The 27,995-nt window shown below is 45.3% G+C and overlaps 1 protein-coding gene across 1 annotated transcript; it reads left to right on the top strand.

Moving 5' to 3' along the window:
- Positions 1-43: 43 nt before the first annotated feature.
- Positions 44-27,792, top strand: ABTB1 (ankyrin repeat and BTB domain containing 1). Its single transcript, XM_039559100.1, has 12 exons — positions 44-180; positions 1,963-2,025; positions 3,116-3,171; positions 4,226-4,370; positions 6,187-6,346; positions 7,258-7,303; positions 8,321-8,437; positions 13,131-13,246; positions 18,565-18,663; positions 19,240-19,407; positions 22,310-22,510; positions 24,284-27,792. Exons 1-12 carry the CDS (start codon positions 125-127, stop codon positions 24,488-24,490), a joined length of 1,434 nt encoding a protein of 477 aa, XP_039415034.1. The 5' UTR covers positions 44-124; the 3' UTR covers positions 24,491-27,792.
- Positions 27,793-27,995: the final 203 nt, after the last annotated feature.

Raw genomic sequence — 27,995 nt, 5'->3', positions numbered from 1 at the left:
CCGTGTTTACAGCGCCCGCCGCTCCCGCCCCGCCGCCGCTGTCCCTCGGCCCGGCCCGGCCCCGCGGCCGCTCCTCCGCTCCCCGCGTCAATGCGGCGCCGCCGCCCCGCGGCCTGGGCCGGCCATGGACACCAGCGACCTGTTCACCAGCTGCAAGAAGGGCGACGTGAGCCGCGTGCGGTGAGCCGGGTCGGGCCGGGCCGGGGAACGGGTCCCTCGCACCGCCGCTGCCTGTAACCGCCTTGGTCAGCGGGGCGAGCGGGGCCGGGCCTGCCGGGGCGGCTTCGCCTTGCTGGGACGTGTTTACCGGAAGATCGTCCCGGCCTCCCCAGGGCGGCTGCCGCCGGCTTGGGGCTCCCCAGGGCGGCCGCGGTGAGGGGTGCGGAAAGGGCCGCTTGTTTGTCGTACAGAAATGCAGCTTGTTTGCACCCCAGGAGCTGGGTGTGCACCGGGTCTTTGCCGGGGTGCTTAGCTTCGCGTGAGGTGTGCCCGGTTCCGGCAGGTGTCTGAGTGTCGGACAGACACTGCGTACTCGTGGGTGTGGATGCTGCCTGTGGCAAATGTCCTTGCACAAGGCTCCTCTCCAGCTGCTCTTCCTTTACCGTTGGAAATGGTATTTGTATTGGTAGGAAGCTGGATCCCTGGGACTCAATCGTCATGGAAATGTTTAGACGCCTTGTGCTGTAGACTGTGGGAGCATCTCTGAGTAATACGGGGATATGAAAATTTCAGGTCAAGTTTCCTTTCTCATCTCGAAGCAGCACAGCTTAGCTTCAGTGATTTTGGATCAGGAGGCAGATGGGCTTGTTGTCTGCAGGATGAATGCAAGGTCCTTTTCCTGCGTCTCATGGTTTGAATCTAAAACTGTTCTTCACCTTTATATCCTACTTGATTCTTCCATCTCTTAGTGTGTGATATGCCAGATAATCAGAAGCAACCTCTGTTACAGGGTGCTTGCTACTGAAAGATAAGTGTGCAGATAGGTAAGGTCTGGGGAACATTGTTCTCTGTTGTGATTGTGTTCGATTAAATCGTTGCAAGCAGTGAATTGCAGGTTTACTGTAGAAAGAGGGGTCTGAGGGATGGCCTTGCAGAAGTTTAAGATGAGCTGTATGGACATAATGGTGCAGAAAAGAGAGTCTGAGAATGCTGTCAGAGCAGAGGGGACAGATTGACCACATGGGACTGAGTAGAAAGGAGCTGAGTTGCTTGGCATGTTGAATATGGTCAGAGGAACCTGAAGTTCTAGACAAGAAAGGTGAAGGGAGTGAAAGGGAGGACTCGTGTGGTGGGTGATAAAAAACCAAGACTTGAGAGTCTTGGTGAAGGCTGAGAGGGACTTTAACATGTGGTTGTTGCAGTACAGGCTGTAACAAGACCCAGGTTGTGCAGGAGATTTGTCTGCAAGGCAAAGCCCGGCTTCTAGATGTGTCAGAGAGGGAGTGTTGACAGCATCTGATCTAGCCTAAATGTGCAGGACAAGGAAGTGGCAGGATTCAAGAGCAGTCTGGAGTGACACTGATGTTGTTGCTTTTGTCAGGAAGAGCCACAAGCAGGATGGGAGTCCAGCCTTGACCTTGTAAAATTGGCAATTTATTTGTAAGCATCTAGGCTGGGAGTATTGTTGGGGAATGTGAAGGTACTGCAGAAGTACTCAGGCTTCTTTTGGGATTGCTGCCCTGTTAGAGATGGGTTTGAGTCCCCTCTTCCCCCATGTGCTTCACTTAAGATTGAAGGGAGCTGCCAGGCCATGCTGTAGAACACCATTCTTTGGGTTGAGGATTTGGCTGATGCCCCTTCAGCCATAGCTGACAGCTCCCCAAGTCCAGTGCAAGGTCCTGTCATACCTTTGGAAGTTACTCTATGAACTTGAAGTTACATCTTCATCTTCTGAAAGAGGAGAATGTGACTGAGTGAGTAGCTGCATGAAGTTGTAACTTTGCTCTCTCCCTTTTCTTCCAGATACCTTCTTGAACAGCGAGATGTGGAAATTAATGTCCGTGATAAATGGGACAGTACACCCCTGTGAGTGCTGCAGCCTGGAGCACTGGCTGGGCGGGGGGTAGGGCCTTCAGAGCTCCTTTACTCTCTCTGCATCAGCAGCTCCGAGCACTGTTACAAAATGTCTCAGGTTCTGCTTTTTTGGGAACTTTGGCTACATAGTTCTGCTTCTCTTCCCTGTGGGTGCTGTGCTAAATGCGTCTTTGTCTCCCGATGTGACTGGGGCTTGCTGTAGTGATGCTCAGACGTGGGGTTTTGTGACCAGATTACCTGGGTTAAGCACTCTGCTCTTGGCTTCATTAGGCTTTTTCCCCACCAAAGACGATGGCATTCTAGCATGTTTAGCTTGGCCTGGTAAAATGCCAAGTGACTGTGGGATCTCAGTCTGTCTGGCAGGGCTGTGAACATGCAGTAGGTTGTGAGGAATCCCCCTGGAGGTGCTGAGGAACATGCTGTGAGCTTTTTACCTCCCTACAATTCCAAAGTACATTTAGACATCTGCAATATATTTAGAGTACAGAATAACTTCCCAAAGTAGAGGTAGACTAACATTTGGCTGCTGCAATGCATGCTGCAGTATTCTCCTATTTAGTAGGACAGTTTGAGGTCCTTGTGCAAGAGAATCATGAAAGGCTTAGACTGTGAAAGAGAAAATAAAATTCATTGTAACTAGAACTTAGGGGAGTGGGTTTGCTGTACATCCAGTGTGGGTGCTGTTCCCTCCTTGGCATAGCGTGCAGCAGTCGGACTGACAACAGAAGGAGCAAGGAGTGTTTTTGAGAATTCAGTGGACTGCTGAGTGCCCATGAAATGATCTCCTTTAAAATGAGGATGGATTTGGCAGCTGGTGGTGCAACAGAAGATGCTGAACCTTGACAAGATACTGGGACCTTGAGATCTCCTTGCAGTGCCTAGGATTGCTGGGAACAGATCCTGCTTAGTCTGTTGCTGGGGTCCAGCTTCTGTGCTATTCAGTAGCAATTCCTCACTCCTATGAGGTGTTGGCCTCCTAAGCTTCTCAGGGATGCTCAGTGCTGTGGTCTGTGTGGGGTGATGTGCCAAAACACTGAATTTACTTCCTACTGCGTCTCTAATTTTCTTTCGTTGTTGTCAGGTATTACGCCTGCCTGTGTGGACACGAGGAGCTTGTACGGTATCTTCTAGCCAATGGTGAGCAAAAGTGTCCTGGTATGGGTGCAATACCTTTCTCTGGTCCGTGTGGATTGTATGTCCTTCTCACTGTCCCTTGTGGAAACTTCTTCTGTTACAACCAACCATCTGATCAGCGATCTTGGGCTACAGAGGGAGCCCTGCACACACCTTCATGGTCCCTTTTGCTGGCCATTTGCAGCTTGAATTTGCTTCTTGAAATTGCTTGAAATTTCTTGATTTGTTTGAAATCCTGAAAATGCGCAGAAAGGGAAGCTGTCTGTGATGGCTCAAGGCAGCATGACTTTCTGAAATCACAGCTGATGTTTTGTGAGAGTGCAATGGTATTGGGAATATGCTGATCTGAGAGTTGTACTTCATATGAAGAATTGTCTGTGTAAAACTTTCTTGTACTCTATTGATAGCCTGGCTTTGTAAGCAGGACTTAATGGTGAAATGCAAGGGATTTTGCTAATCTCAAGCAAAGCAAGACCAATTCTTCAGGCAAAGTGCCTGCCCATTTGGTTCTCAGCATCTAAATTCCCCTACGTACATAGTGTTTTGCCAGAGGAACCAGAGTGCAGTCACATCTCAAAAGGTTTGGTTTTCTACTGCATTCCCAGCATCTTAATCAACCACTTGTGTAATTCTAAATAGGAAAATGCAAATACCCTCCAAATTTCTAGCAGATTCTAACCTAAGGAGGCATCTCCCGTCTTATACAAAGCAGAAATACTTTTTAGGAAGAGCTCTTAACAGTCCAATAAATGATTACACTCTTAGTACAGTGAGATTTGTCTTCCCAGAACACTGCTGGAGTCATGCTGAGAGGCTTTTTACACGGGTCAGTTTAAACAAGTCCTGACTTCTTCAGAAAGGGATTCGTCTGTGGGAGAGCAGCTTTAGGTTGTACACATATGAGGGAAGCTCAGTTTTTGTAAATATGCTCATCAGCAGAGGGGACCACAGTGAAATGTGTCAGCAGTCAGAAGTCATATTTGTTTAGTGACCATCTGGGGACACTTGAGAAGGATCTAACTGTGCCTGCTGGCCTGTGCCTGTGATTGTTTTACAGGAGCAAAGTGTGAGGCAAACACTTTTGATGGGGAACGTTGTTTGTACGGAGCTCTGAGTGACGCCATCCGCCGGCTGCTGAAGGAGTACAAACAGATCACAGCCAAGTGCATGAAGAGGGACTACTATGATGTCTTCCTGCAGCGGTAAGGACATGAGGCGTGTGCAGAGCATCCCGTCAGCCTTCCTGAGCGCTCTTTTCAGGGCAGCTTTGAAAGGCAACTCATCAGTACCCTCTCTCATTCCTGGGCATGTAGAGCTTCTTAAGGGATGTCCTCTGTGCCCTAAGGGATGATCTCCAGGCGTGTGTGTGCATAGCCTCTAGTGACTTGGTACAGAGTCCAGAGTCAACAGAAAGCTGGTCTTTATAAAGCAGAAGCACTAAGGTGTCATCCTTGACTGTCAAACCAAAATCAGATCCCTAAAACCACATCAGCAATTTAGAATAGTATGTCAATTGAAATTAAGTTTCAGGCCTGAAGGTACTATAACTTGCAAGCTGAAGTTTTCAACACTGATAAAATGTTTCTCATTTGTGAAACAGAGCACTTTAAGAAGCCTCAAACTGACTCACAGTGACATTGCCCAATCCTTTTTTTTTGGTTATTAAACTTTATTAAGATACTTCTGAAGGTTGCATGTCTCACATTGTACTAGAGCTTGAGTGGCAGCCTAACTTGCTCAGGAGTAGAGGAATAGTTTCAAGCTTTTCTTCTTGCTGTTTCTCTACGCTGATACTATTACAGACTTGCTGGTTGGTTTTTTTACTGACTTACAGATGTTAAAACCTTGTTGTGTTTTTTTTTTTATCTTTGAAACGGGAGTGTTAATAAGTCCTGGAAAGATCTGACAATCTGAAAAGAGGAGAGGAAGGAAACTCATTTATTTGAGTAAAATCAGATTCTGTCTTCCAGGGAAGTAGAATTTTGTAGAGTGATTTATCACTGCCCTGGTGACTGTGGCTCAGATGGTGTAGGGTTGAGCATACATGAAAGCTAAAATGCACCGATTTCTGCTTCTCATTCAAGCAGACCTTGTGTTAAAATTGAAACAAAGAGCAACAGTTGGGGGGGAAAAAGTAAAAACCTAATGCTTCTGTTCGCTTTGGGGCAAGACACTAGAAGGAAGGGTGTTCTAGTGGCAGGAGATTGAGATCAGCATTCAAGACTCTGACAACATCTCTGTGTGTGACCCCACACCTTTCTATGCCCCAGTCCAGCTCTCCAGAAGGAGTACAATGCTTGATGTCCACCTGATTTGACCTCTTGGGGATGTTTGTGAGGATATATATGCAAGGACTGATGGGCATTAGGAAACACTGGTGATGGTTGCTGCAAACTCTGGAAGTAGCAGTTTTGGTTTTTTCCTTTTAAAGAATGAAGGTATGGGCATGCAGGCATAAACAAGGCTTCACGTCTGATGTGGTAATTGCCTGCATTTCATGCCTGTCACATCCTTCCTTCTTCTGAGGGTGGGTGACCTCAAGTCCTCTCCTATTTGTTACATGGTTAAAGTGTGCACACTGAGAGTGCCCAGAGAGCAGGAAAGTTGCATTTTACTTTGTAGCAGGGTAGTTCTTTTTGAAAGTGTGCCCTTTTGCAGTGCTTTTTTTGACATCTGACAATTTAAAAGCAGAACTAACTTTTAAAGATGTGCTTGGGGGCAACTAGTTCCTCTTTAAAATCGGTTCCCAGCATTCAGGTGTTCACCTAAGGCAGGAAGGTTTCATTCTCCAGCCGCCTGGTTGCACTAACAAAACTCCTTTGAGCTATGGAAGGGAGTGAGACATTCCAGTGTGTGAAGGACCAGCCCTGTGCTGGCCGTCCCGCTGGGCAGAGAGAGACTGCAATGCCCGGGGGTATTTGTTCATTTAGACCTAATTGTACCATGTTCCCCACTAGTGTTACTCTATTCTCTCCTTTTTCATGCTGCAATGAATTTCCCTTCTCTGTGTTCCTGCAGGTTGCTGGAGCAGGGTTACCAGAGTGACATTGTTTTCATCGTTCATGGCAAATCCTTCTGTGCCCACCGCTGCATCCTCAGCGCTCGCAGTGCCTACTTTGCAGAGATGTTTGAGACCAAATGGAAGGGGAAGAACATGATAGTGTTGAAGCACCCACTGGTGAGCAAGGCTGTGCTTCCAGTTCTTTTCTTTCTTTTGCTGTTCCACCTGGGTGAGGAAAGTGAGTAGGAAGGACAGTTTGAGGGTTAACTTCCACAGTGAATAGCTCCTGGGGCTCAGAATGACCCTAGTTGAGGAGAAGGGCTTGTGAAGGCACTTCATACAGTAAAATAGCATCTTATTGAGATAACAAAAGGCTGCAGACTGCATACCTCCCCTTTGTTCCCTCTGTCATGGGCTCAAACATATCTTAATTAATTGCAGTAGCAGGTAGCTGCTACCATCTGCCAGCTGCGTCACGACCCCTCTCTGGGATGAGTTGAGTCTGTCTAATTCCTGGTGGACAGGTGGTCTGTGGTGAAGACATCACCTCAATAATTGGCACTAATTGAGTCCCTTTTGTTGCCTTTGCAGCAAGAACTAAATAGGCCATAAGTGCATTCCATCCATTAACCACCCATACTCCGGCACACATTTGTGTAACTTGACTCTGGTGGTGCAAATCCTCTTGTGACAAGCATAACTCCAGTTTCTCAGAACACTGCTCTCCTCTCTCTTTGTACAAGAACAAATCTTTCCTCTGGAATTAGGAAGAGGTGGAAATGTTTATGATCAGTAAAAACCTGTATTTTACAGAGCCTGTATTTTACAGAACCATGTCTCTGGAATTTTTCCATTAGTCAGGTCCTGTCCCCTGAGGTACCTGAGGGATTGGTATCAGTTGAGACAGTGACGAGCTGTGTAAGCCAGGTGGAGTGGCAGCATTAGTTATATGGGGAGCAAGAAAATCAGATGCACTGTGTGAGTTCTTACTTAAGATTTTTTTTTTTTTACTTGTTCAGGATCATGTTTCAAACTTACGGTTAAATTCATGGTGATTCCAAATGTAACTTTCTCTTGTTTTATTTTAGATTAACCCAGCAGCCTTTGGTGCCCTTCTGCAGTATCTATACACAGGTAAATGACTTTACCCTCTGGTGTTTGTGTACATGGCTGGTGAGCAGCTGTCTGTGCCTCTGCACTGAGTGGCACAGGCTTGCACTCAGCAGTGTTTGGGTGCTTGAGTCACCAACAAATCCTCTCTGCTGGCAGAAAGGGAGAATGTGAGCAATCACCAGCTCTTCCAAGATGTTTGTACCTTTTGCCAGTTGTTGTCCTGCCAGTAATTATACAGTCAATTAAAACAAAAATCAGCTTGGTTTGATTGGTTGGATGGATTTGGAGACTGTATTTCTAACTTAAGGAAGGAAAATCTGTCATCTGGTATAACTGTATCCTAAGGTGGTGAAAAGCCAGTTTCCCATGTAGGACTTTTTCAGTTTGGCAGACCTGAGCTGTGTGTCCTGAATGCTTTGACTACTTTCCAGTATTTTTTCTGAACAGAAGTTGATCCTAAACCTTCTATGAAAATGCCCAATGCTGTATTGTAGGCATGCTAAGTGCTGAACTATCTCAGGCCAGGAGGTGGTGCCAGAAAATAACATTGTCTTCAAGGCTCTTCTTTTCCAATACAGTGTGTTCAGAAATGTTCCTTGCCACATTTTCAGTGATTATAAAAGATCCTGAGATGAAAACTTGTGAGCCTGAAGTCCATTCTTACCCAAAGCTGGGTAGCCAGTGGTGGTGGCAGTCATGCCTGCTGCTGTTGTACTGCTGTTTTTTGATTTTCTGAGAGAATTAGACATGTTTTGTACAGCCTGTTTGGCCTCTGAACACTTGAATGAAGCTATTTGGGTAAACCCTGGAAAGTGGAAATGTGAATTAAATGCCAAACTGTTACTGATTTAAGTAGTGGGTGGTGGTGGAATACCCAGTCTTAGCTTCTGGGACTGAGTTGTGAGTGGATGCTGAAAAGTGAGGCAGTGTATCTAATTACTGAATTTTTGTGTCATCAAGTCTTCAGACCTTATTTTTTGCCATTTTTACACCTAAGTCCTGTGGATTAAGAGAGCTGAGTGCATTTCTTCTTGACAGGTCGTCTGGATATTGATGTAGAGTATGTCAGTGATTGCAAGAGGTTGGCCAAGCAGTGTCGGCTGCAGGACCTCATCGATGATTTGGAGACCAAATGTAAAAAAGTCTATGAATTTGGTAAGCATTTGACTTGCTGTTGTCTCTGCTGTGCCTGTGTGCCCTTTCAGGGAGAAACAGGAAAGTGTGATGGTGGATGGTTCATGGTGTCCTTGGGGCTTCCAGAAAATGATTCTCTTGTGGAATTTCCATGTTTGCATGGTAGTTTTCAGTCATGGCCTTTCTATAAGGCAGCTGTAGTGGTTTCTGACATATGCATGTTTATAATTTATATTGAATGCTTTCTTTAGAGTAGAGCAGCCATGGCAGCAGGACTTTGCTGTGGTTGCCAGACATTCAATTGAGCATGGTGGAGTATATGTTGGGAAGTGTCTTCCAGCAGAGAGCTTGTTTAAATCCCCAGAAAGATAAAATATATACAGTTAGAAGTAATTTTCTGCATTTATCTGACCCCTAACCAAAGTAAAATTTTTGATAATTGGCCCAAAATGGGTGCAGAGGGAGATACAGCACTTTTTTTAAAAGCAGAGAAGTATTTCTGAAAACATGTGTATATTAGTAACACGTGGATGTGCCAAACCTTAAATGAAACAATACTCTATTTAAGGACTTTTTGTTATCCAAATAACTTGTGATCTAATCATGACATAAGCTTATTGCATGAAAACCAACAGTTGGAATCAAGCTAAGGGACACGTGAAGAGGAATCAAAACAGCACAAGTGGTGTTAGTCACGAAGCAGAAAAAATTACTGGATAACAAAACCTTCAGGCTGAAAGCTTCTGATTCTCATTCTGTGCTCTGAGTTAACTCCTTTACTTTAATCAAGTTAATTTTGATTTGAGAAGAGACTCCAGTCTGTAGTTTAGTCAATAGCATCTTCTTCCCTGACCTAAGAGGCAGGGCTGTACGTGTTCCACCTTTTCGTTTTGAATATGAGTTGTGATTGTTCAGCCTCCTGAGGTTGCAGAGCATAACTGATAGAATACTTCTGGCTCAAGAAGTTCCTCATCTGCAAATCACATGGAAGATATTACCATGTGCAGGTCTCTCTTTAGGCATGTGTAGTTGTTTGGTGGTGGTGGGGTACAAGATTACCATGGTACAGCTGTTGCCATATAACGCAGGGTGCAAGTTCTTATGGAAGCTGTGTCACAGGTCTTACTTCTGCTGTATAAACACAAATGTAAACATGGACCTGAAGAGGTTAGAAATGCATTTCTTGGTATCTATAAAAACTGTAAGGTATCAGTTTGTATTAAATAAGTAGTGGAAAAGGGGAGTGGTGAATGAATATAAAATAAAAACTACTCAGAAATCAGGTAACAAAATGATCTTGTGTCATCTTTTGATATCAGAGTAATTCTGTGAGATGCTGGAGATCTGTTTTTTCCTTTTTATCTTTTTCTCCCAGGATCTAGCTGAGACATTCCACCTTAATTCATTTAGTTAAAATCTCATATAATATTGTGGAAGGAAAAGGTGCTTAAATTTGTGAACTGCAAAAAAGCTGACTTCTTGGTGGGTTTTCAAATGGAAAATAATGAAGTAAAGTTTCAGGTTAATTGGACGTTTTAGATAGAAGCACCACTTGGAAATACAAAAGCACTGGACAAATCATTTAACTTCTGTGTTCTTTGGGGAGGGAACAGTTTTTCAATTTTGAGGCCTGACAGAAGACAATCAATGGGTGGTTTAAAGCACCGATGGAAGTACTAGGCTTGATTTTTATTTGTGACAGGTTGGATTCAAAGAAATAGAACAACTGTTAAAAGTTTGTTTCTTAAATTTCATGTGGAAGCCAGGAAAACTTGATTCTGCAGAAAGGCATATATGTAAGAGTTACAGAAGTTAAAAAATTGGAAAGATCTTAGATCACATTGTGTCTGGCACTTGAGAAAGCATGACTGTTCCTTTGAATGTGTTAGAAACCTCTGCCTGTTCCAAGTGCTTGCTGTGCAGTAGAACTCTGATTCAGGTCTGTAGAGCAGGGTCATGTCTTGCTTCTGTATTATGAAGCTGAAACAAGAAAACAACATGAACTCGAGCCTCTGCAGCTCCACTGGATAATTGCAGTGTCTGCAATCTCATTATCTAGAGTTAATCAGTATTTCAAAAGCACTTAGTATCTTGGCATGCACAGACAGTAGTATAGGAAGAGGATGACCCAGTGCCTTCTGTTGCACCTGAGATATATTTGGGTGCGAATGCTTGCCTATTTTCCCTTGTGTGTACATTGTGGCTATAACAAGAAAAAACTACTGCAGTGTTTGGAAGAGCTCAAACAATTTGTCCAGAATAAGCCATAATTCTTCCTTTAGAAGTGTATGTATTAGAAAATAAATGTTCTGCAGTTACTTAAGCAAGTTTTAGGGCAAAAAGGGTGAGAGCAAATTTGATATGCTTGCCTTTGTAGCAAAGACACTGGATGTGCAGAATCTGTGGTTGTAGCTAATTGTGCCATTGGGAAGATGTATCTGAGTGTGGCATCATTTTGTAGGTTTTGGGAGTTTAGTGTGGTTTTTTGTGGCTCTTACATTTTGTGGTACATTGGCTCAATGTAACCAGAACACTACAAAGTATTGACCAGGAAAACCAAGGCAGCTGATACGTTGGTAGGTGATGGTCAGTGCTATACAGCTGTGCTAGACTGGGAGGAAACCCAGTCTCAAGCTCAACCACACTGGTTATTCCCTCCAGCTCCTTGCATTGTTTATGTTGCTTTTCTCAGAAACCCCTTCATTCGTCTTTCTTGCATTCCTCTTTCGTGGTCCCTGCTGCTTGCTGGCAGCCAGCACCTTATTCCTATTTCACAACTTTGATTTCTGTTGTCTCTGTTAGGAAAGATTTTTGTGTGACACCAAATGCTGTGCCCTTGGATTTGAAAAACGCAGTGTCTGAATAGATTTTCTTCTCAGAAAAATCACTGTTCTTTTGTGTCACTGGGAAAGTGCACAGATGTTCTGTGCATCCCAGGAGAAGAGCTCTTTGCCTTGCCTTCTTAAAGCTTGCTGGATCCATTAGCACTTACAGAGCCTGATCTGGTGACTGTTACAATAAGTACTACAGAAATACAGATGTTTCTCTCTGCCCTGAAGAATTTCTAATTGCGAAGTAAGACATTTCCTTCTCTCATGCTGATGTATAAGTGGTCAGGGCTCTTTGAGAAAATGCACTCAGTCTGGTTTGTGTTGGTGCCAGGCCTCCTCTTAGCTTATTTACCCTGGAAGTCATCTATCTGAGGGTAGGATTTCGTGCTAACAGGGCAGCCTGTCTCCTTGCTGGCAAGCTTTGTGTATAGCAATCATGGTGCCCGACTGTTTTGTACTGGTAGATTATCCTTCCCTTTCCAGAAATCTTTCTGGGATATGCAGCCTATGGAGAGGTACAGTGGTGGCATATTTGAAGGGTGCAGCAGTGATGTGGAGGAGGGGGTGGAGATCTTGTTTTGTGGCACATCGTGGTCTTGTTTCGCCCACGACCCAATGGAGTCATCTGATGGAGCTCATGTAATGCTGTGCAAAATGTCAGGAGAAATGAGGTCTCAAGGTGGCGTGATTCACCTGTGAGGGGTTTTATGTGGTGAATCATACCTGTCAGAAATTCTTCTGAATGCTTCAGACTTAACCCTGTGTCTCTCTGGCTCCCAACAGTATCTTAAGGCTTCCTTACCACACCTTTGCATTTTCCAGTGGTGCTCCATCTTTTTTCACATGCTTCCTTGTATCCAGGGACTCTTGAATGTCTTACATGCTCCAGTTCTCCCCCCAAACCATGCTGACCTCGGAACAAACCTGAGGTGGTGAGCACAGTAGCCAGAAACAGGAAAGGCTCTGCTGGCAGCAGCATTGTATCACAGTGCGTCTGTTTTGGGCTGCCACTGGTTTGAAGTTGGAGTTGGCTTCTGTGAGCTCCGCAACAACTTTAGTCATAGCAAGACCACTGAAGTATGATCATGTATTTTTGCTTTTTTGGGCTGTTTTGTTGTGTAGGCTGATTTGTTAAGACAGGAAGACACACTATGTCTGAAAAAGACAAATGAAGTTGCTGTCTCTGAAGGCTCTGTTTGAGCTCTTTGATGATAGTGATGCTTAGTTCAGGCACATGCAGGAGTCTGGGTACTTTGGGGTCTTTGTGCTTTAGGGATCTACAAACAGAGAGTAGAGGACAGACTCGCACCTGCTGAACTTATTGACTAAACAAGAATAAATCCCTTTGTTCTCTGCAGTGAAATCAGGATGGCATAGCTGAAATGGGACCCAGTGGAAAGCACGTGACAGCAGAGAGGCATGGAAGCAGATTAACTTAAAAACTCCCTGGCATGGGCTTTACCTTAGGTGACGCTGTCAGCTGTAGGAGTGGTTGACTGGGGAGGGCAGTGTATAAGTGGCTCCTACAGGGATCAGGGCAACCTGATCCATGGTCCTTAATTGATGATGTGGATCCCAAAGAGGAAGTTGGGCTTGAAATGTGCCTGTGACAACTTTGTTTCTCACAGTTGATATTCCAGCGTAAGGAATTCAGTGGAGGTTTGAGAAGAGACAACAGTACATGCATCCCCTTCTAGCCCTGCTCACTGGCTGTACTGAGGGGTGCTGAATGTGTGTGTGTGTAGAAAAATTGTATGTGTTTTGCAGTAAAAGCTGAACAGCAATAACTCTGGTTTTCCTGGAGTGTCTTTTATCTAAATGGGAGAGAATGTTTGTAGAGGAATTCAGGCATCTCTGCTCTTTTGTTTTTTTGCTTCTTCCAGTCTCTTCCAAGCCAGGGACCTGTGTGAAAGTGCTGACGATTGAGCCCACAGGTAACTGCCGGCTGCAGGAAGATCTGGCTCTCCTGGCAGACTGCGCCCTGCCAGCTGAACTGCGGGTAGGGAGCACTTCTACTCCTTGTGGGCTCTGTGGGGCTGGGATATCTGCTCACTTGTGTCCACTCACATCATTGCTATATAGGCTTCAGTGCTTGCTTGTCTCCTGGTGCTCCAAATGGTGAAAGGCTTTTATTGCTTGGAAATGCCATAGAATTGTATAATGAGGCTGTCAGTGCTGGTCTTTCCCCTTGGATATTCCCCCCAGCGGGGATGTAAATAGAACCCTTTCCATGTGGTTGGTGGGGATTTCCCCATTGAATACAATGGGACAAGGCCCCCAGCTCTTCTCTTTGCCGTCCTTCTTGAGAATTAGAAATGTTGTAGCAGCAGGCATTGGTACCCAAAGGGATATATAGGTGGAAAATGGCTTGCTGGGCTTGCTTGCTGGGAACTGACACACTTCAATGGAGAGGTGCTTCCAAACCCTGATAATATTTCCAGCAGAAATGTGAGTCCCTCTGAAGAGAATTTAACTTGACTGGCCATAGATCTGCTTTTCCCAACTATGTCTTGCCCCTCAGAAATAGCCCCCCAGATTGATGATCACTATGTTAAAATACCATCATATTGTTAGTTAGGATCGTATACGTAGATCTTCTCTCCCATTTGCAGAACAGGAAAACTATTATTTTTCTTCATTCTTTCTGCATCTGGTGTTTTCTGTAATATCAGCAGATTTATTTTGCTCTTATGTATGTCCTTTGTTTCCTCTTTCTTATACCAACCGCTGTGTTTAATAACATGGACTCATTTTAGGTGGATGCTGTGCCCAGAGGTTGTATGACTGAGTGATGTAGCAAGTTTTGTTGCCTTTCTCTTTCTGTTCCCTGCCAAATAAACCTGCCTGGTGCAGAGAGAGTGAGAATGTGTGTGTGTGTGTGTGTGTGTGTGTGTGTACATGGATAAAGTTTCTTACCTTAATAAGCCAACATGTTTTGTGCTGGCTTTTTTCAGATATATTTCACTATAGAGTGAGCTTTTCTCCATCAAGTTTACAACTACCGATTTAGAAATCTCTCCTGTGTAACCTGCCTCCTCCAAATAGCTGTACATTTTTTTGTGGCTTTCAATATGCTTTTCTGTATGTTTGCAGGCTTTAAAGGGAGGTGATACTATAAATAAGCTTCAGATTACCTCCCCAGGAATTAAAAAAAGGATCACGGACCCCAAAACAGTGAGATTTACCTACATTTTAAGTCACTTCACAAATAAAAAGAATACTTCCTGTTTGATTGCTTGTTTCCAGACCTTGATGGCATACTCCTGTTAAGCTGTTCTTCTAGAGTTAGGAACACTTTCCTTCTTAATTCTTTCATGTAGAATAGGAGCTGGAAGGAAAAGAGGAAACTTGGAATAATGTAATCATCTGACAGTGCTGTGATTGTGAGCTGTGGTTTCCTTGCTGTGTTCATTGATTGGCATGAAGGCAGCATTAGAGTTATTACAGCTGTACAAGTGAAGAGGGAATGGGCACACACACCTGCTCACTAGAGAATCTGTGTGCCATGCACAAGTGTGGGTGCTTTGTTTAAGACTGATAAATTCTAAAAGATTCCCATTTTTCTCTCTCTAGGTACTTTTTGTTTGTTCGTTTTTGTTTGTTTGCCATTTATCTCTTATTCTATTGTTTTCAAATTGTTAAATTCTGTGAATTGGGCACCTTTGTTCTGGAACAGAGGCATTGCACATCCTCATTCTTGCAGGGTTTGCTGCCATACAAGGAATAGTATACAAACTGTGTAACCTAAAATGTCAGGAACAACTGCATAGTCACACACAGACATCCAAGTTCTCAAGAGAAACATACATTATTTTTTTTTTCCAGGCTATGCAGAACAAAATAGGTATTTGGCTTCTGGATAAAAGCCAGCATTTCCAGAATTTGGCAAGAAACATTTTGAGCTGCAGCATGTCATGTAATGCCGTATTATATGAAATGGGGATGTATTCAGCTTTCTGTTTCAGTATAAACAAATAATTTGCATGTAATGTCTTTGATACTTGGATGATGTAGGAAACTTTGTGCATTCCAGTTTCACAGTTAGTGATATCTTACATGGCTGAAACAATAATGATATCCAGTTACAGCTCATTATTATTTTCTGGAGTGATAGCTGTCTATTCTTTGAAATCTCAAACACATTTATAATTCTGGTACCTTGTTTCTCTTTCCTGTTTGTGTTTGAAAGCCTTTTTTTTTTCTCCCAATGTTTCCTTTTACAAGTGTGGTTGTTGTCTCTGTTTTGTTTTAAAATAGTAATGGCCAGGATTTTTCTGTCCACAACAGCTGCTTCCTCAGTTTGTTGCAATAAAATTTTGCAGTGACGGATTTAAGTAAAATACCATGAAAAGCCAGGCAACTGTCAAAACCCATGTGGCTTCCCACTGTCTGCCTGGTTCTTCATTTCATATCTGCCAGGTGACCTCTGAGTTGCAGACTCCAGGGCTTCCAGTATATGACACTGTAGGCACATGGTTTCCTTGTAATTGTTTTCAATTACCTTTTAACTGAGATCTTATGTTCCAAACCAAGATGAAATCAGACTTAAAAGGGTCAGAGTTTGCCATGAAATAAATACTGTTCTTTCCATCCATGTTGACACTTGGTGTGGCTGCAAAAAAGTGACCGTTTGCCACTTTTGGGGTAAAACTTATCTTATAATGCATAGGAAGAGCAGTTTGAAATGAGTAGATGGGTTCCGTCTTGTCTGTCTGCACCTGTGTACTGTGCTTGTCCATGGCAGTGACTCCTGTGCTTTGCTTTGCCTGTTTGGCAGAGGCAGATTAACTGAAATATTTACAACATGTTTCCAATTTAGTTTTTTTTTGTATCCAATCCACTTGCGTCTGGTTGCGAGCTGCTAATCTTCTCTTGGATCACCAACCCCTGTATTTTGTGTTGTAATTTATTTACAATTTTCTTGCTGAGATAATCTGGCCAAGGTACAAATTGCTGCCACTGATTTGTTTTGTATGTTTTTGCCTCCAGCAACATTTCTATTTAAGCTCTAATAGGAAATTTGTAGCAGCAAAGACTTGGTCCTCCACATGTGATGGTGGAGAGTGAGAGTATTGAGAGTATTTCTATATGGTGATTGAGTTACTGTGGATGTGTTTGCACCTTGTAGGCTGGACTGTGTTGTGCTTCCTGGGCAGAATACTTGACTTTGGCAGCTGTGCTTTGCCTGGACAGAGGCCTGTGAAGGAGCTTGTATGAATAGGGGTAGTGGGAGGAATAAGCCAATTTTCTGCAGGGAGATCCTGCAAAGGAGATTAGATTCCTCAAGCATGACAAGGGAGGAGAGTAGAAGTAGTAGAGACTTGAAAGGAGAGTAAAAGGGAAAATTCTGCAAAGCCACTTCATGCTGAATAGGAGAAACAAAGACATGAACCTGCTTTTGTAATAGGAATTGAAAATGACCTTGTAAATCTGAGCAGCAGAGTGGGGACCAGGCAGGGCTAGAAGCAGGAAATTGAGCCCAGAGGAATTTGTAATTCAGGAGACAAACTCTGAGACAAATAAAACTCCCATATCCATTCCAAAGGGATGGACTCCTTTTAGATATTTACCTTCGGACAGTGAAAGGAAAGCAAAGAAGGGATGCGTGTAGGAGACGTGGTGTTTATCTCAATTAATATTCCTATGCCACAGAGTGGCATCTTATCAAAGTTTGTTGCTAGGTTTGTTTTACCTGGGATTTGTCTGCAGATCTGCAGCCTTCAGATTCATGTCAGAATTTGTAGGAGAGGATGTGGAAGCTGTGGGCGCATAGGGTGAGGAGAACAGCAAGGCAAACAGAACAGGCAGTTGCATCATGATACTGGTGTTTGTAACACGTTGCCACAGAGTGAGGCTGTGGACCTTGGCTGGGACCAAGGACCAAACCCTTGAAACATGAGACACAGATAGTAGTAAAATAGCAGCCTGGGGAATCTACAAATGGGACAATTTCATCTCATCTTCAGTGCTGGAGGTGCCCTTTGTGTGGCAGCTGTATGAAAAGCAGGTGATAGATCAGGTGGGCAACATTCCTTGAATTGCTGCATCTCTTCTGGAATAAGAGTTGCCCTGTGGAGCAGGACTGCAGTAGAGAAGTGCTATGGAGAGTCAGCATTACTGCAACAGCCATGTGCAAGATTTGCATCACTGGACTTCTCCTGTGGTTAGGAATCAGAAGATGCCAACTGTTGCTGTGGACAAAGAGTGTGGTAAATGGGTCCAGATTGCCATGGTCAGTGGTGGTGTGAGCTTTTGCCACCTTGGTGCCTTGCCACATCCAAGAACCTGTTCTGTGAGAAACCTCACTGAGCCTGGCTGAGAGCTCCCACCCAGTGTGTTCCAGTCTGTGTCTTTGTTTAGCTCAGCAGGGAAGAGTCATCTGGCTCCTCAGTAGAGCTGAAAGTCAGGTTGGAGGCAGGTGGGTTGGAAATGGACAGTCTGCTATTGTGAGTCTGGTCTTTATTGTCAGCTCAGGGTTTTCCTGGGTGCAAATTTGGGATGTAATTTTCCTGGATGAAAGACAGCAGGAATAAATTCCTTGTCCCAGGTACCCCAGGGGCATGTGTATGGAAAGCAAGAACCAGAGGAAACTTTTTTTTCCAGAGATTATCTTGGCTGCATGACTGTGAATATAAACTTTTTTTTTACAGTTGAATTACACTGTATATAGAATAAGGTGAAAGGGAAAATATTTGGAAGTGTCAATTTAAAAAAAAAATACGGCAAATAGGTTGGGGTTTTTTTTGGTGTGTGCTGTCATTGTTGGCATGTGGGACTGGGTGGAGGTGTGTTGTTGTTAAAATAATTCACTTGAGTATTAATACTGCAACAACACTATCTTTGGCTGCAAATCAAAAATCTAAAATGTGCTTTAGCAATGTTGGATTATTCAAGTGAGGCAGTAATTGTAGCCAGACCATTTCAAACTGGTGTATACATGGATGTAATCTATACATTATTACATGTACCCTGTAAAAGACTGGTCCTAAGCTCCAGTATGCTTGTGATACCTGCTGCGTGAGGTAAACTTCACCTCCACGTGTTAGATAGCAGAGAAACACTTTCCAAAGGTGTATGGAGAACCAGGAAATTTCCATGGATAAAGGAGGCAGCTGTAACTTGTACCAGGAATATCCCTTATTAGCAGTGCAAGTTCTTCATTTCTGGACACTGGAATCTGTGTTCAGACCATCTCTGGTGCTCTGAGGGAGTAGAGGGATGGCATTTTCTGGGAAAACAAAAAAGTCTGAACTTGGAACCCTGAGCATGTTTAAAGCAGGAGTGTTAAAGGAAGGGTTTTCTGGTTTCTCTTCCTAGGTTGGTTTTGGGGAGTTGCCATTTGACAGCACTGACAACTTCAACAGCTGTCCTGACGTGTGTTTCCGGGTGGAAGATTACAACTTCTTGTGCCATAAGGTATGTGCTTGTGCTGTACTTCCTTCTCCTCCCTTTTTGCTATGAATCTAGTCTACTTGTGTCCCCCACTCCTTCTATGCTGGATACACTCTGCAGTAGCAGCCTTGATTCAGCTGGAAAACTGCATTTAAAGCATTTAACAAAGCAGCAAAGCCTGCCTTTCTTGCAGACGTGTGGAGATAAATTTATAAATTCAGCTACAGCATTCACAGCTGCAAAATCTGCTGCTGCTGGCTTATGAGTTCAGTGTCTGGAGAAGGAAAGTTTGATCTGCAGATGAACAACTGTAAGAATGAATTTTGAGATCCAACCTCAACTCAAGCTCCTGCCGTAGGGCCATGCTAATTTCGAATCTCTTGAATTTACCAATTGTGTTTGTGGTTCTGAGGGTAGGTATGGATAGAATAAGGTATGGAAAAATATTGGAGATATAGCTTCAAAATGTAGGGAAAATCAAAGTTACAGAATCTGAACTTCTGAAATATCTTTGAGCTGCTCTGACACCAAGCTGGTAGTGCCCTTTGGTATGGTGCAGTGAGCAAGATGCCAGTGTTTTGGTTTTTCATTCCTCTCCAGGCATTTTTCTGTGGTCGCAGTGATTATTTCAAAGCCCTCCTTGAAGATCATTTCAGTGAGAGTGAGGAACTACAGACACAGCCCAGCATCCCTGTGGTGACTCTCCACAACATCTCAGAAGACATCTTCATCCGGGTCCTCTACTACATCTACAGTGATGATACAGAGGTGAGGCCAGCCTTGGTCCTTCCTCCAATGCTGGTTAGCTCTGAGGTGTTTTCAGTATTTTTCTAAATCTGGAGCAGGGTGTGCATGTATATTCTTAAATTTCACTGGCCTACTGTGCTACCTCACTTGTGTCTCAGGGATCCACATACTGGGATGCGCTGTTAGCCAGGCAGGGTTGTAGTTCATGTGCATGATGTTCAGGAAGCAAATCCCTAGTCTTTTATCCCATAATAAAAATGTGGAAATTAGGTTGCACGCTGTTTATTGACGTGATAAATACAGGGCTTTGCAGCTTTACCTCTTGAACTCCGTGGAGAGATAAGGGAAGCAGCTGCCAGTAGATGGCAGATGGAACACGTTTGGAGATGTGGATAGGTTGAGAGATTCTGCTTATTTACTTTTGGCATCATAGCCTACTTTTCCATTTGTAGCAAGTCATTATTTCCACTGTCATTAATCACTGGGGTGGGCAAAGGTTCCACTGGGAGACCAGTGCCTTGCTGTGCTCAGTATCGCAGGCAGTAACAAAAGAGCCCTCACCCACTTAGTTTTCAGCCTAATGGAAGGTGCAGCAAATCCCGGCATTTAATTAGCTTCCTGCTTTGGTTTTGTGGCAAATGCTTTCAGCTGGTCTCGCTGGAAGATCCCAGAACACATTCTGGCATCAGGGCAGTGACTGGAGATGCTGCTGCACCTGCCAGTGTCACTTCCCCCAAGCAGTGCTTGTGCTCTGGGTTGGGTGCACATGCAGAGAGTGCACACAGCTGTGACCTTTTTTTTCTGCTGATCTGTTCACCTCCGGGTAGAAGTGGGGAGAGTGTTTGGCAGGCAGCAAGGGCAGGATTGCCACTGGTATGCCAGAGAGCAGGTCCTTCACTTGCCTGCACTCTTCCCTCAGCCACTTGCTGAAAGGGCAGGCAGAGAGGGAACAAAGCTGCTTGAAGATCCTCCTGACCTTGTGACTGCACTACAGCCTGACCCTGTTTCCTTGCACCCCTCCAGTCTGCCTCCCTCCTCATGATGACTCACAGGAAGGATGTTTCCCAAGCAGCTCTTGCTTTCCAAGGGGTGCCTCAGGTGCCCTGTCTGGGCTTGGGTCAGGAGGACAGACAAACAATAATGTGTAGGAGTTAAAAGGATCTTACTCATATGTTTTGTGTGCAGAATGGTGCATAGCTTGGGCTTCAAACCGAGCAGCCAAGATGTGAGCTTCTGCAGAGAGTTCACCTGTCATGAGTAACTACCAGAAAAAATGGTCAGGAAGACAGGAATATAGTTTAAGTTCCACATTTACATGTGGAGTGTTCTCCCTGCCCTGTGTTTCTCCAGCCAAGTATCAGCACTCTCAGTTCTATGTTTCTCTTTACAAAGGATTTATGGTGTCTCTCTGCCATGCAGTAGTGACAGTGTTTGCAGTTAAGGGGAAGAGTGTGCAGAGGACATAAAGGGTTCCAGGCACAAAGACAAGTTGCTGATCAGAATACTTGGGTAGGCTCGAGGGCAGTTCTTGGAGGAACATTTGCCAGGTTTTCCTTGATGAAGTAGTTGGGAGCTGCAGCCATCAATACTACTGGCTCAAACACTTCCAGCTCCTGAGGTTCCTGCAGCTTATGAAGGGACAAAGCAGCACTTGGTTAATAACCCCAAGAGCTTTGTTACCCCATGTGCATACAGCCTTCATGGCATGGCTCTCCTACATCTTGCATTCTTCTGCCCAGCTGCTGCAGGGTGTTTCACAGCTGGGCCACTTGCTGGGAGCTGTCTCTCCAAACACAGATGCAGACAGCTGTGGGGGAAGAAAAAAATCAGTTATTTGTAGTTGTCAGAGGGAACAACCCTGGATCTAGATATAGATGTGCACAGCAGTGTGTTTGCTGCTCACTAGTTATCAAGAGAGTGGGCCACGCTGTACCAGTTACCATTCCTCCATCCAGAGCAGTGTGGCTTGGTCTCTAAACGCAAGGGTCCTCGCCTCCTCCGCAGCCAGGGCATGCTGTGTCCTGCAGATCCACTGTTACAGTGGGTGTGGGTAACTGAGCTCTTTGCAATTCACATTAGCAGGAACAGAGAGGCTCTAGTTCCAGGTTAGTGACGCAGATGGCTGACGAAAATAGGATTTGCCCAGCCAGGGAGAAGAGGCTGAGTGAAGCTGGAGGTGGTGTCTCCAACTTTGTCTACAACATTTTTTATCTTCAGATCACTTGCAAGTACCCAAGAGGGAAATGGGAAGGTGGTCCTCTTTCTCAAGAGCCTTAAAATGTTAAAGGTCATTCACAACAGTTTCAGTTTGAGCATCTGGTGCATTAATTTAGTCCAGTCGGAACTCATGTTAGAGCTCCACTAGTATTTGATGTGCAAAATATGTTCTTACCCAGGTGGGCCTCACCTACAGTTTATTTTGTGTTCAGTTTTCTGTCCTTGAGTGTACCTCTCTGCCAGGGAGGTTGTGCTAGCTGAGTTAGCAGAACCAGTTTGAGGAAGAAACTTAAGAGAATTTTTCATGTTTTTCACAAAATGTGAGTCCAGCAGTATAAAATGGGAGGAAAAATGTGGGGACAAGGTTCTCTGTCCTGCCAGCCTCTTCTGTTTGTCTCTTGGAAGTATGTCTAGTAAAAGCAACCTCCTGCCACTGTCACACTGAACATTTTTTAGCAGCCAAGTGCACTTTGGTGTTTCAGCACAGCCCTGTGCTTAGCTACAGGGGTTACCTGCAGCATGAGAAACTCCCTGCTGCACTTTAAATTCCTCTGGGGTGACTGAGTGGGAGACGTAGCCTGAAAGACAGAGCTCCTGTCTCTCCATAGTTAGCACTTGTCCAGTAATGGGCCAAACAACACGTTAGTTTCCAGTGACAAGCAGTGTGCTCAGGACTGGGCAGTAACTCCCCTCTGTGCACTGCCAGCTGTCCCCAGAGAACGCCTACGACGTGCTGTGTGTGGCGGACATGTACCTGCTGCCCGGCCTCAAGCGCCTCTGCGGCAGGGCCCTGGCACAGATCCTCGACGAGGACAACATCATCAGCATCTGGAGGATTGCAAAGCTGTTCCAGCTGACCCGGCTGGAGGACCAGTGCACGGAGTACATGGCCAAGATCATCGAGAAGGTACCGAAACACTCCCCATGGCAGTGACCACGTGTGCCCCTATATCTGAGCCACAGAGACAGCAGATTGAATGGTTGTACTTTGGTCTGTAGTTAGTGGTTGTCCTCTCTGGATTAATGTGCTTCCTGAAAATGAGCAGCAGTTAAGGAGCAAAGCACATGGTGAGTTAGGACAGAGGAGGAGGAGTGTGGCAGTACCTTATGTCACCACAATAAGCCAAATTTTGGTCCCTGTCTAGCACATCCCTGTGGAATGTGGGGTGAGAAGTTGCCCGAAAAGCTTTGCAAGTACCAGGGGCAGGTGATTTTCACTGAACTTTCAGCCACTGCGCCCAGAGTAGCCATGGTGTTCCCTGAATACACCAGCTGCAGCCTGGAGAACCCAAAGAGGTGTGTAGGGGAGCTCTGTGCAGGAAATATTTTTTGGTGTTGGCTGGGGGGAATTCTTCCTGGCATGATGCTCTAGATAGGAGAAATCAATGTGACCTCTAATCTCCTCGAGGATGACAAATCAAATAGTAGGGGTTTGCTCAGGGTATACTTTGCTGTCAAACAGCAAGAAGTAATGAATTTAACACTGAAGTTTTCCTTATGGGGCTCCATTTAAGTGTTATCCTGAATGATTATAGCTTAGTCTCAGGACTCTTGGAGAAAGTTGCCATATGGAAGGATAAACTAGCATCTATGAAGGGTTTTTATCCTGAGACAGATCTTTATAAATGGCTTGTACAGTTCACATGGGAATGTAACATTTTCACCTGTAGCTTGAAAGGTGTGAAATTATTTTTGGCATGAGAAAACAATGAAGGAAGTGGTTCTGGGGCTGTTACTTTGTTCAGTGTATAGCTTGGGAATGACAGACATAGCCTGTACCCATAGTCTGGCTTCTGAAGAAGGGCTTGAAAGCTGCTGAATATCCCAAGTAGTCATCAGGCTATGGCTTTGCTTGTATGTTCCCCTTGCATTCCCCACCTCTAGCTTGAGTGGGAGTCCTTGGACCCAGCACTGGTAGTGTGCCTTCTTAAGGGTGTTGGCACAGACAGAGCCACTCCAGCTGATGTTCAGACATCAGTGGTTGCCAGCATCCTGTGGAGATGCACTGATGGCAGCAGGGAGAGATTTTGTCAGTGTGGTAGCAGAGTAAGGCTCAGCAACCTGCTGTGCCCAGGCACAGTTCAGTAGCATAGACAGATGGAAGCTGCCTCTCACCCTTCAGCTCACCACACGTTCCTGGGGAACCTGATACAGAATCATTCATGGGTGACCCAATTCTGTCAGGTTGAGTGCAGAGCAGAGCAGCTGCCATGCTGGTGGTGGTGAGGCTGAGTCAAGGGGGGATAGTCATTTGTGGCTCCCAGTTCTGAAACAGGCGCAAGCACTCCCTGGCTTCTCTGCTACAGGACATTGCCCAAAAGTGTCTGGCAACATCTCCTGGTTCCTGCCAGGCAGGCTTTTTGGGGGGAATATTGTGCATGCCCGTGCCCCAATACCAGAACCAGGGATGCTTAGTTAGAGGGTGTTACAGGGCATTGTGGGAGGTGCAGGTTGCTTGCAGCTGAGACTGTTTATTGTTGGGGTATTAGTGCCTCCTTTGGATGGATGGCAGGCTGCATCTTCAAGTGGTGTCTGTAGGAAGACTTGGGTCTCCATATACTCTAGCATTCTTTTCTTTTCTGTGGGATCCCTTAACTGTCTGAGACCATTATCCCAACCCCTGGTATCTCTTTACCTGTCTTCTTGTCTTCCTAATGGTTCTCTTGTCTTCCTGGTGCAGCTGGTGGAGTTGGAGGAGTTTGCAGCTGCTGTGAAGGAGAACGCGGAGGCTGTGGAGGAGCGGCAGGAGACTGACTCCATCCCTCTGGTCGATGACATCCGCTTCCACATCACCAGCAACGTGCAGACTTACAGTGCCATTGAGGAAGCCAACCAGAAACTTGAAGCTCTAGAAAACCTCCTGGCCAGTATAGGGCTCGAATGCTGATGTGTGCAAACCCTGCCTGTCAAATGCAGCTGCACAGCCCTTGCTGCGCTGGCTTGGAGTGCAAGAACATCTGAGTCTGAATGTCCCACTTCCCATTCTTGGTCCTCCTTCCCATCCACCTTCAGGCATGGTTTCTTTTTAATTTATTTGTGTCTGGACATTCGCATTTCTGGTTTGTGTTTGGTTTTACTTGCGTTTTTTTTGTTTCTCCTTTCAGAAATAGCTCCCAAAGCTCAGCCTAAGTCAGTAGCTGCTCCTTTGTACAATACAGTGCAGAGAGGAGACTGTGAGCTGTTGGGAATGGTGAGGGAGCTGTTCTGGGGACTTCCTACTGCCTGGGGTTAGGACCCATCCCGTTCTGTGGTTCAACAACACACTTCTGGAACTGGCTCATGCCAGAATATTTGTTGAATTACCAGCAGCAGAGGAAGAAAACTGGATTAAACTCTTAATAAGTATATGGGAAAGGAGTTCAGCACTGTCACTGTCAGCATTATAAGACTGGCAGAAGTGGGCAGTGCTTCCCTAACAGGGACACAGAGGTACTTGGCTATGTGGAGGGCACTGTCTTCACCTGCTATTTTAGTACTTAGATGGAAAAAAACCAAAACAAAGTGATTTCCAGGTCTTCCCTAGCTTTTCATTGCTTTGAAGTGCTCAGAATTTAAAAGCTTTCTGAACAAGCATCTTTGGGAATACAGTAGAGACCAGAATTCTTCCATTCTTAGAAAGCAGCAGCTTTCAATGCACAAAAGAAGGGAGAGCAGCCCTTTTTAAGAGGGGAAGGAAACACCTTCTTCTTGGAAACAGCACTTTTCCCTTTATTTTTGTTCATTGTGGTAGGGCAAGGCTGACTTGCTGGTGGGTCTGGGAAGAGGGGTCACTGGAAATCATTTTAAAAGGAAAGGGGCCTTTTGGGTCTCTCACAGGGCTGCTGTCCCACTCTGCGACCTTCTGGCTTTGCTCAGCCTTGAGCCATGTAGCTTCATTGTCCTCCAGGAAATTCACTGTTTGTACTAATGAATGTTTTTGAATCCGTATTCTGCAGTAGGTCGTGTTATCTCGTGTTGTCTGCCTGGATTCCTAATGAGGGTGATGGTGTTCCTTCTCCTTGGCACTAATCAGCAGCTGATAACCCTGCATAAAGCTTGCCTTGCCAAACAGGCTGCCCTTGGAGCTGTCCATCTCTGGAATGGTGTGTTGGGAGAGTCTCAGGTCTCCAGGGCACATGCTGGGCACACTTTCCCGTGCTGTGCTTTGGGAGGGAGAAGAGGCATTGAGTGAAGCACATGGAGAATCCTGCACAGGCTCTGGGCTGCCATAACCAACTCGTACAATCATTTTGGTCACTTCATGAGGCAAGAGCTTGAAATATACTGTTTCAGGTGTGGTTTTATTATGGGATGTGGGAACTGGGCAAGGATCCCCTGCAGCTTCAGGGTGTTGTTTTCTGTAATGGTGGTGGTGCCTCTCATGGCTAAAGAGTTTGGAGATCCAGGGTTTGGCAGGGACTTGCTTCAGGTGTGGATGTATTGGGATGATGGGTTTCCCTTCTTTGCTAATCTCACCAGGTAAGAGGCTGGTACCCCACAGCAAGTGAAAGCTGCAGCCTCACTGCCTGTGCCTGTCCTGCACTGAAGCTGTTGGCAGGTCCATGGGCAGGCAGTGGGCACCACCTGCACTAAGCAGGCTGCACTCAATTCTGAGGAGGGGACTCTGGGCTTTGGCCAATGTGCTTGGGGAAAGCCAGTCTTTGGCAAAATCGTGTGTCAGGATTGAGTTGCACTTAACAGAAGCTGGGGATAGAGCTGGCGTGGGGGGAGCAGGGATGAGGTTCGTTGATATAACTGAACTCCAGATGCTTATGCACTTTGTCATCTGGGTTTAAGTGGTGTCTCTTGCAGATCAAGTCTCTGGGGCAGGGGATGGTGGTGGCAGGTCTACTCAAGCAGTCTGTGCTTCAGTTCTGTTTCAAAACCCTTGTGAAGAAGTGCAGGGAGTTGTTGTGGTTTGTTTTCTGCAGTCATACTAGGGTGAGGGTGTGTCCCTGCAGGGGTGTGTTGCTGCATGGAAGCAGCAGGAGTGTGCTTCTGTTTGGGACGGTGACATGGAGAGGAGCTGTGCATTTGTTGTGTGATTTGTGGAATGTACCTCCATGTCCACCTCTAAGCCCAGTGTGTCTTTGACAGGACCAGCAAAGAGCCCAGCACAGCTGTACTGATGAAGGTATCTCCGTGAACATGGGGAGGGGAAGGGCTGTTGAGGAAGCTTTAATAGGAAGTCCCATATATTTTGGAGGAAGAAGGGTGAAAGAACTGCTTGTTTTCTTGCTGAGTGGAGTGTCAGGCTCATGAAAGCCTGCTGCAAAAACCAGCAGCTTAACGCAGCTGATTCAGTTCCCCTGTGTTTCTCCTCTATATATGGCTGAAGATAACACTGAACATAAGCAGGATGTTTAGTTTATCACATCTCTTCTCCTCCAGCAGAAATTCCACTTCTGACATCTTTGTAGTCAGCTTTCCACAGCAGTGGTTTGTGACAGCCCACAAGGCTTGCACGGAGCCACCAGGGAACAGGACGTGGCCTTTGCCTTCTGCTTGTACTGAGCGAGATGCAGAAGCAGGATTATCAAGGAATGTGCTAATGCTTTTCTCTGCAGATTCCTCAGCTGCTAAAGGACACTGGCTGTGAGCAAAGCAGGAGGAAGGCAGAGGAGGAGCAGCAGTGCTGGGAAGCATTTTCCATATGGCTGCTCTTGAATAATTCCATTCCTGCGTCCTTAAGCGTGGAGCAAGTGAGGCTGCAGTTGTACATGTGGGAGAAAAGGTCAGCGTGGCCTTTTGATCTGCCTCCCCAGCAGTGTGAGTCCACATGGGCTTCCAAGCAAATGCCTCATCTGTCTGCGTGCACTTAGTGGTCACATCTGTGAGGCCTGTCAGGTTGTCCAATTATTCGGGATCCTTTAACTCCCCCCGTCCCTTTTGGCAAAATAGGGCTATCCAAAAGCGTGCATAAGCAGATGGTCAGCATGCAGGCAAGCTCTCTAATTAAGATGAGCCAGGACAAAACTTAGATTTGAATTCACTTTATTCTTGCTGCAAATAATTTTATCACAAAATAAAAACCTTCTGATTTTTCTTCTGTTGCCAGTGTCCTTTCTGTGTTTTGTTGCCTCTGTCCTTTTTATTTACTACTAGCCACTTGCTGAGTTAAGAAGATTGTAAAATTTACCAGAGCAACATTATATTTAAGAAGAAATGTGTAAGCATGTGTGCAGCAATAAAATAGTCTATTTCACTATATCTGCTCTGGCTGTGATCTCTTTGTTAATCACTGACAACATCAGCATGGCTTTATTTTTCAAAGGGCTCTGTGGGCTCCTTCATTTTCCCTTACCCAGGCCGAAGACTGGCTCTGCACTGCCTGGCTTCCAAGCAGTTTGTACAGTCCTGACAGAACAGGTGAGTAAAGCACTAACTTGTTTTTACTGTCTCCTTTCTCTGAG

This window comes from Corvus cornix, chromosome 12 (genome assembly GCF_000738735.6).
Source record: "Corvus cornix cornix isolate S_Up_H32 chromosome 12, ASM73873v5, whole genome shotgun sequence".
NCBI lineage: Eukaryota > Metazoa > Chordata > Aves > Passeriformes > Corvidae > Corvus > Corvus cornix.
The sequence above is the reverse complement of the archived record's forward strand: the minus strand, read 5'-3'. Positions and strand labels throughout refer to the sequence as shown.

Bases quoted from the DNA above. Each gene is read 5' to 3' on its own strand.
- ABTB1 (XM_039559100.1), top strand. From the start codon at position 125: ATGGACACCAGCGACCTGTTCACCAGCTGCAAGAAGGGCGACGTGAGC. The intron at 4,371-6,186 runs GTAAGGACATGA...GTGTTCCTGCAG, and splicing joins TATGATGTCTTCCTGCAGCG to GTTGCTGGAGCAGGGTTACC. The intron at 6,347-7,257 runs GTGAGCAAGGCT...GTTTTATTTTAG, and splicing joins TAGTGTTGAAGCACCCACTG to ATTAACCCAGCAGCCTTTGG.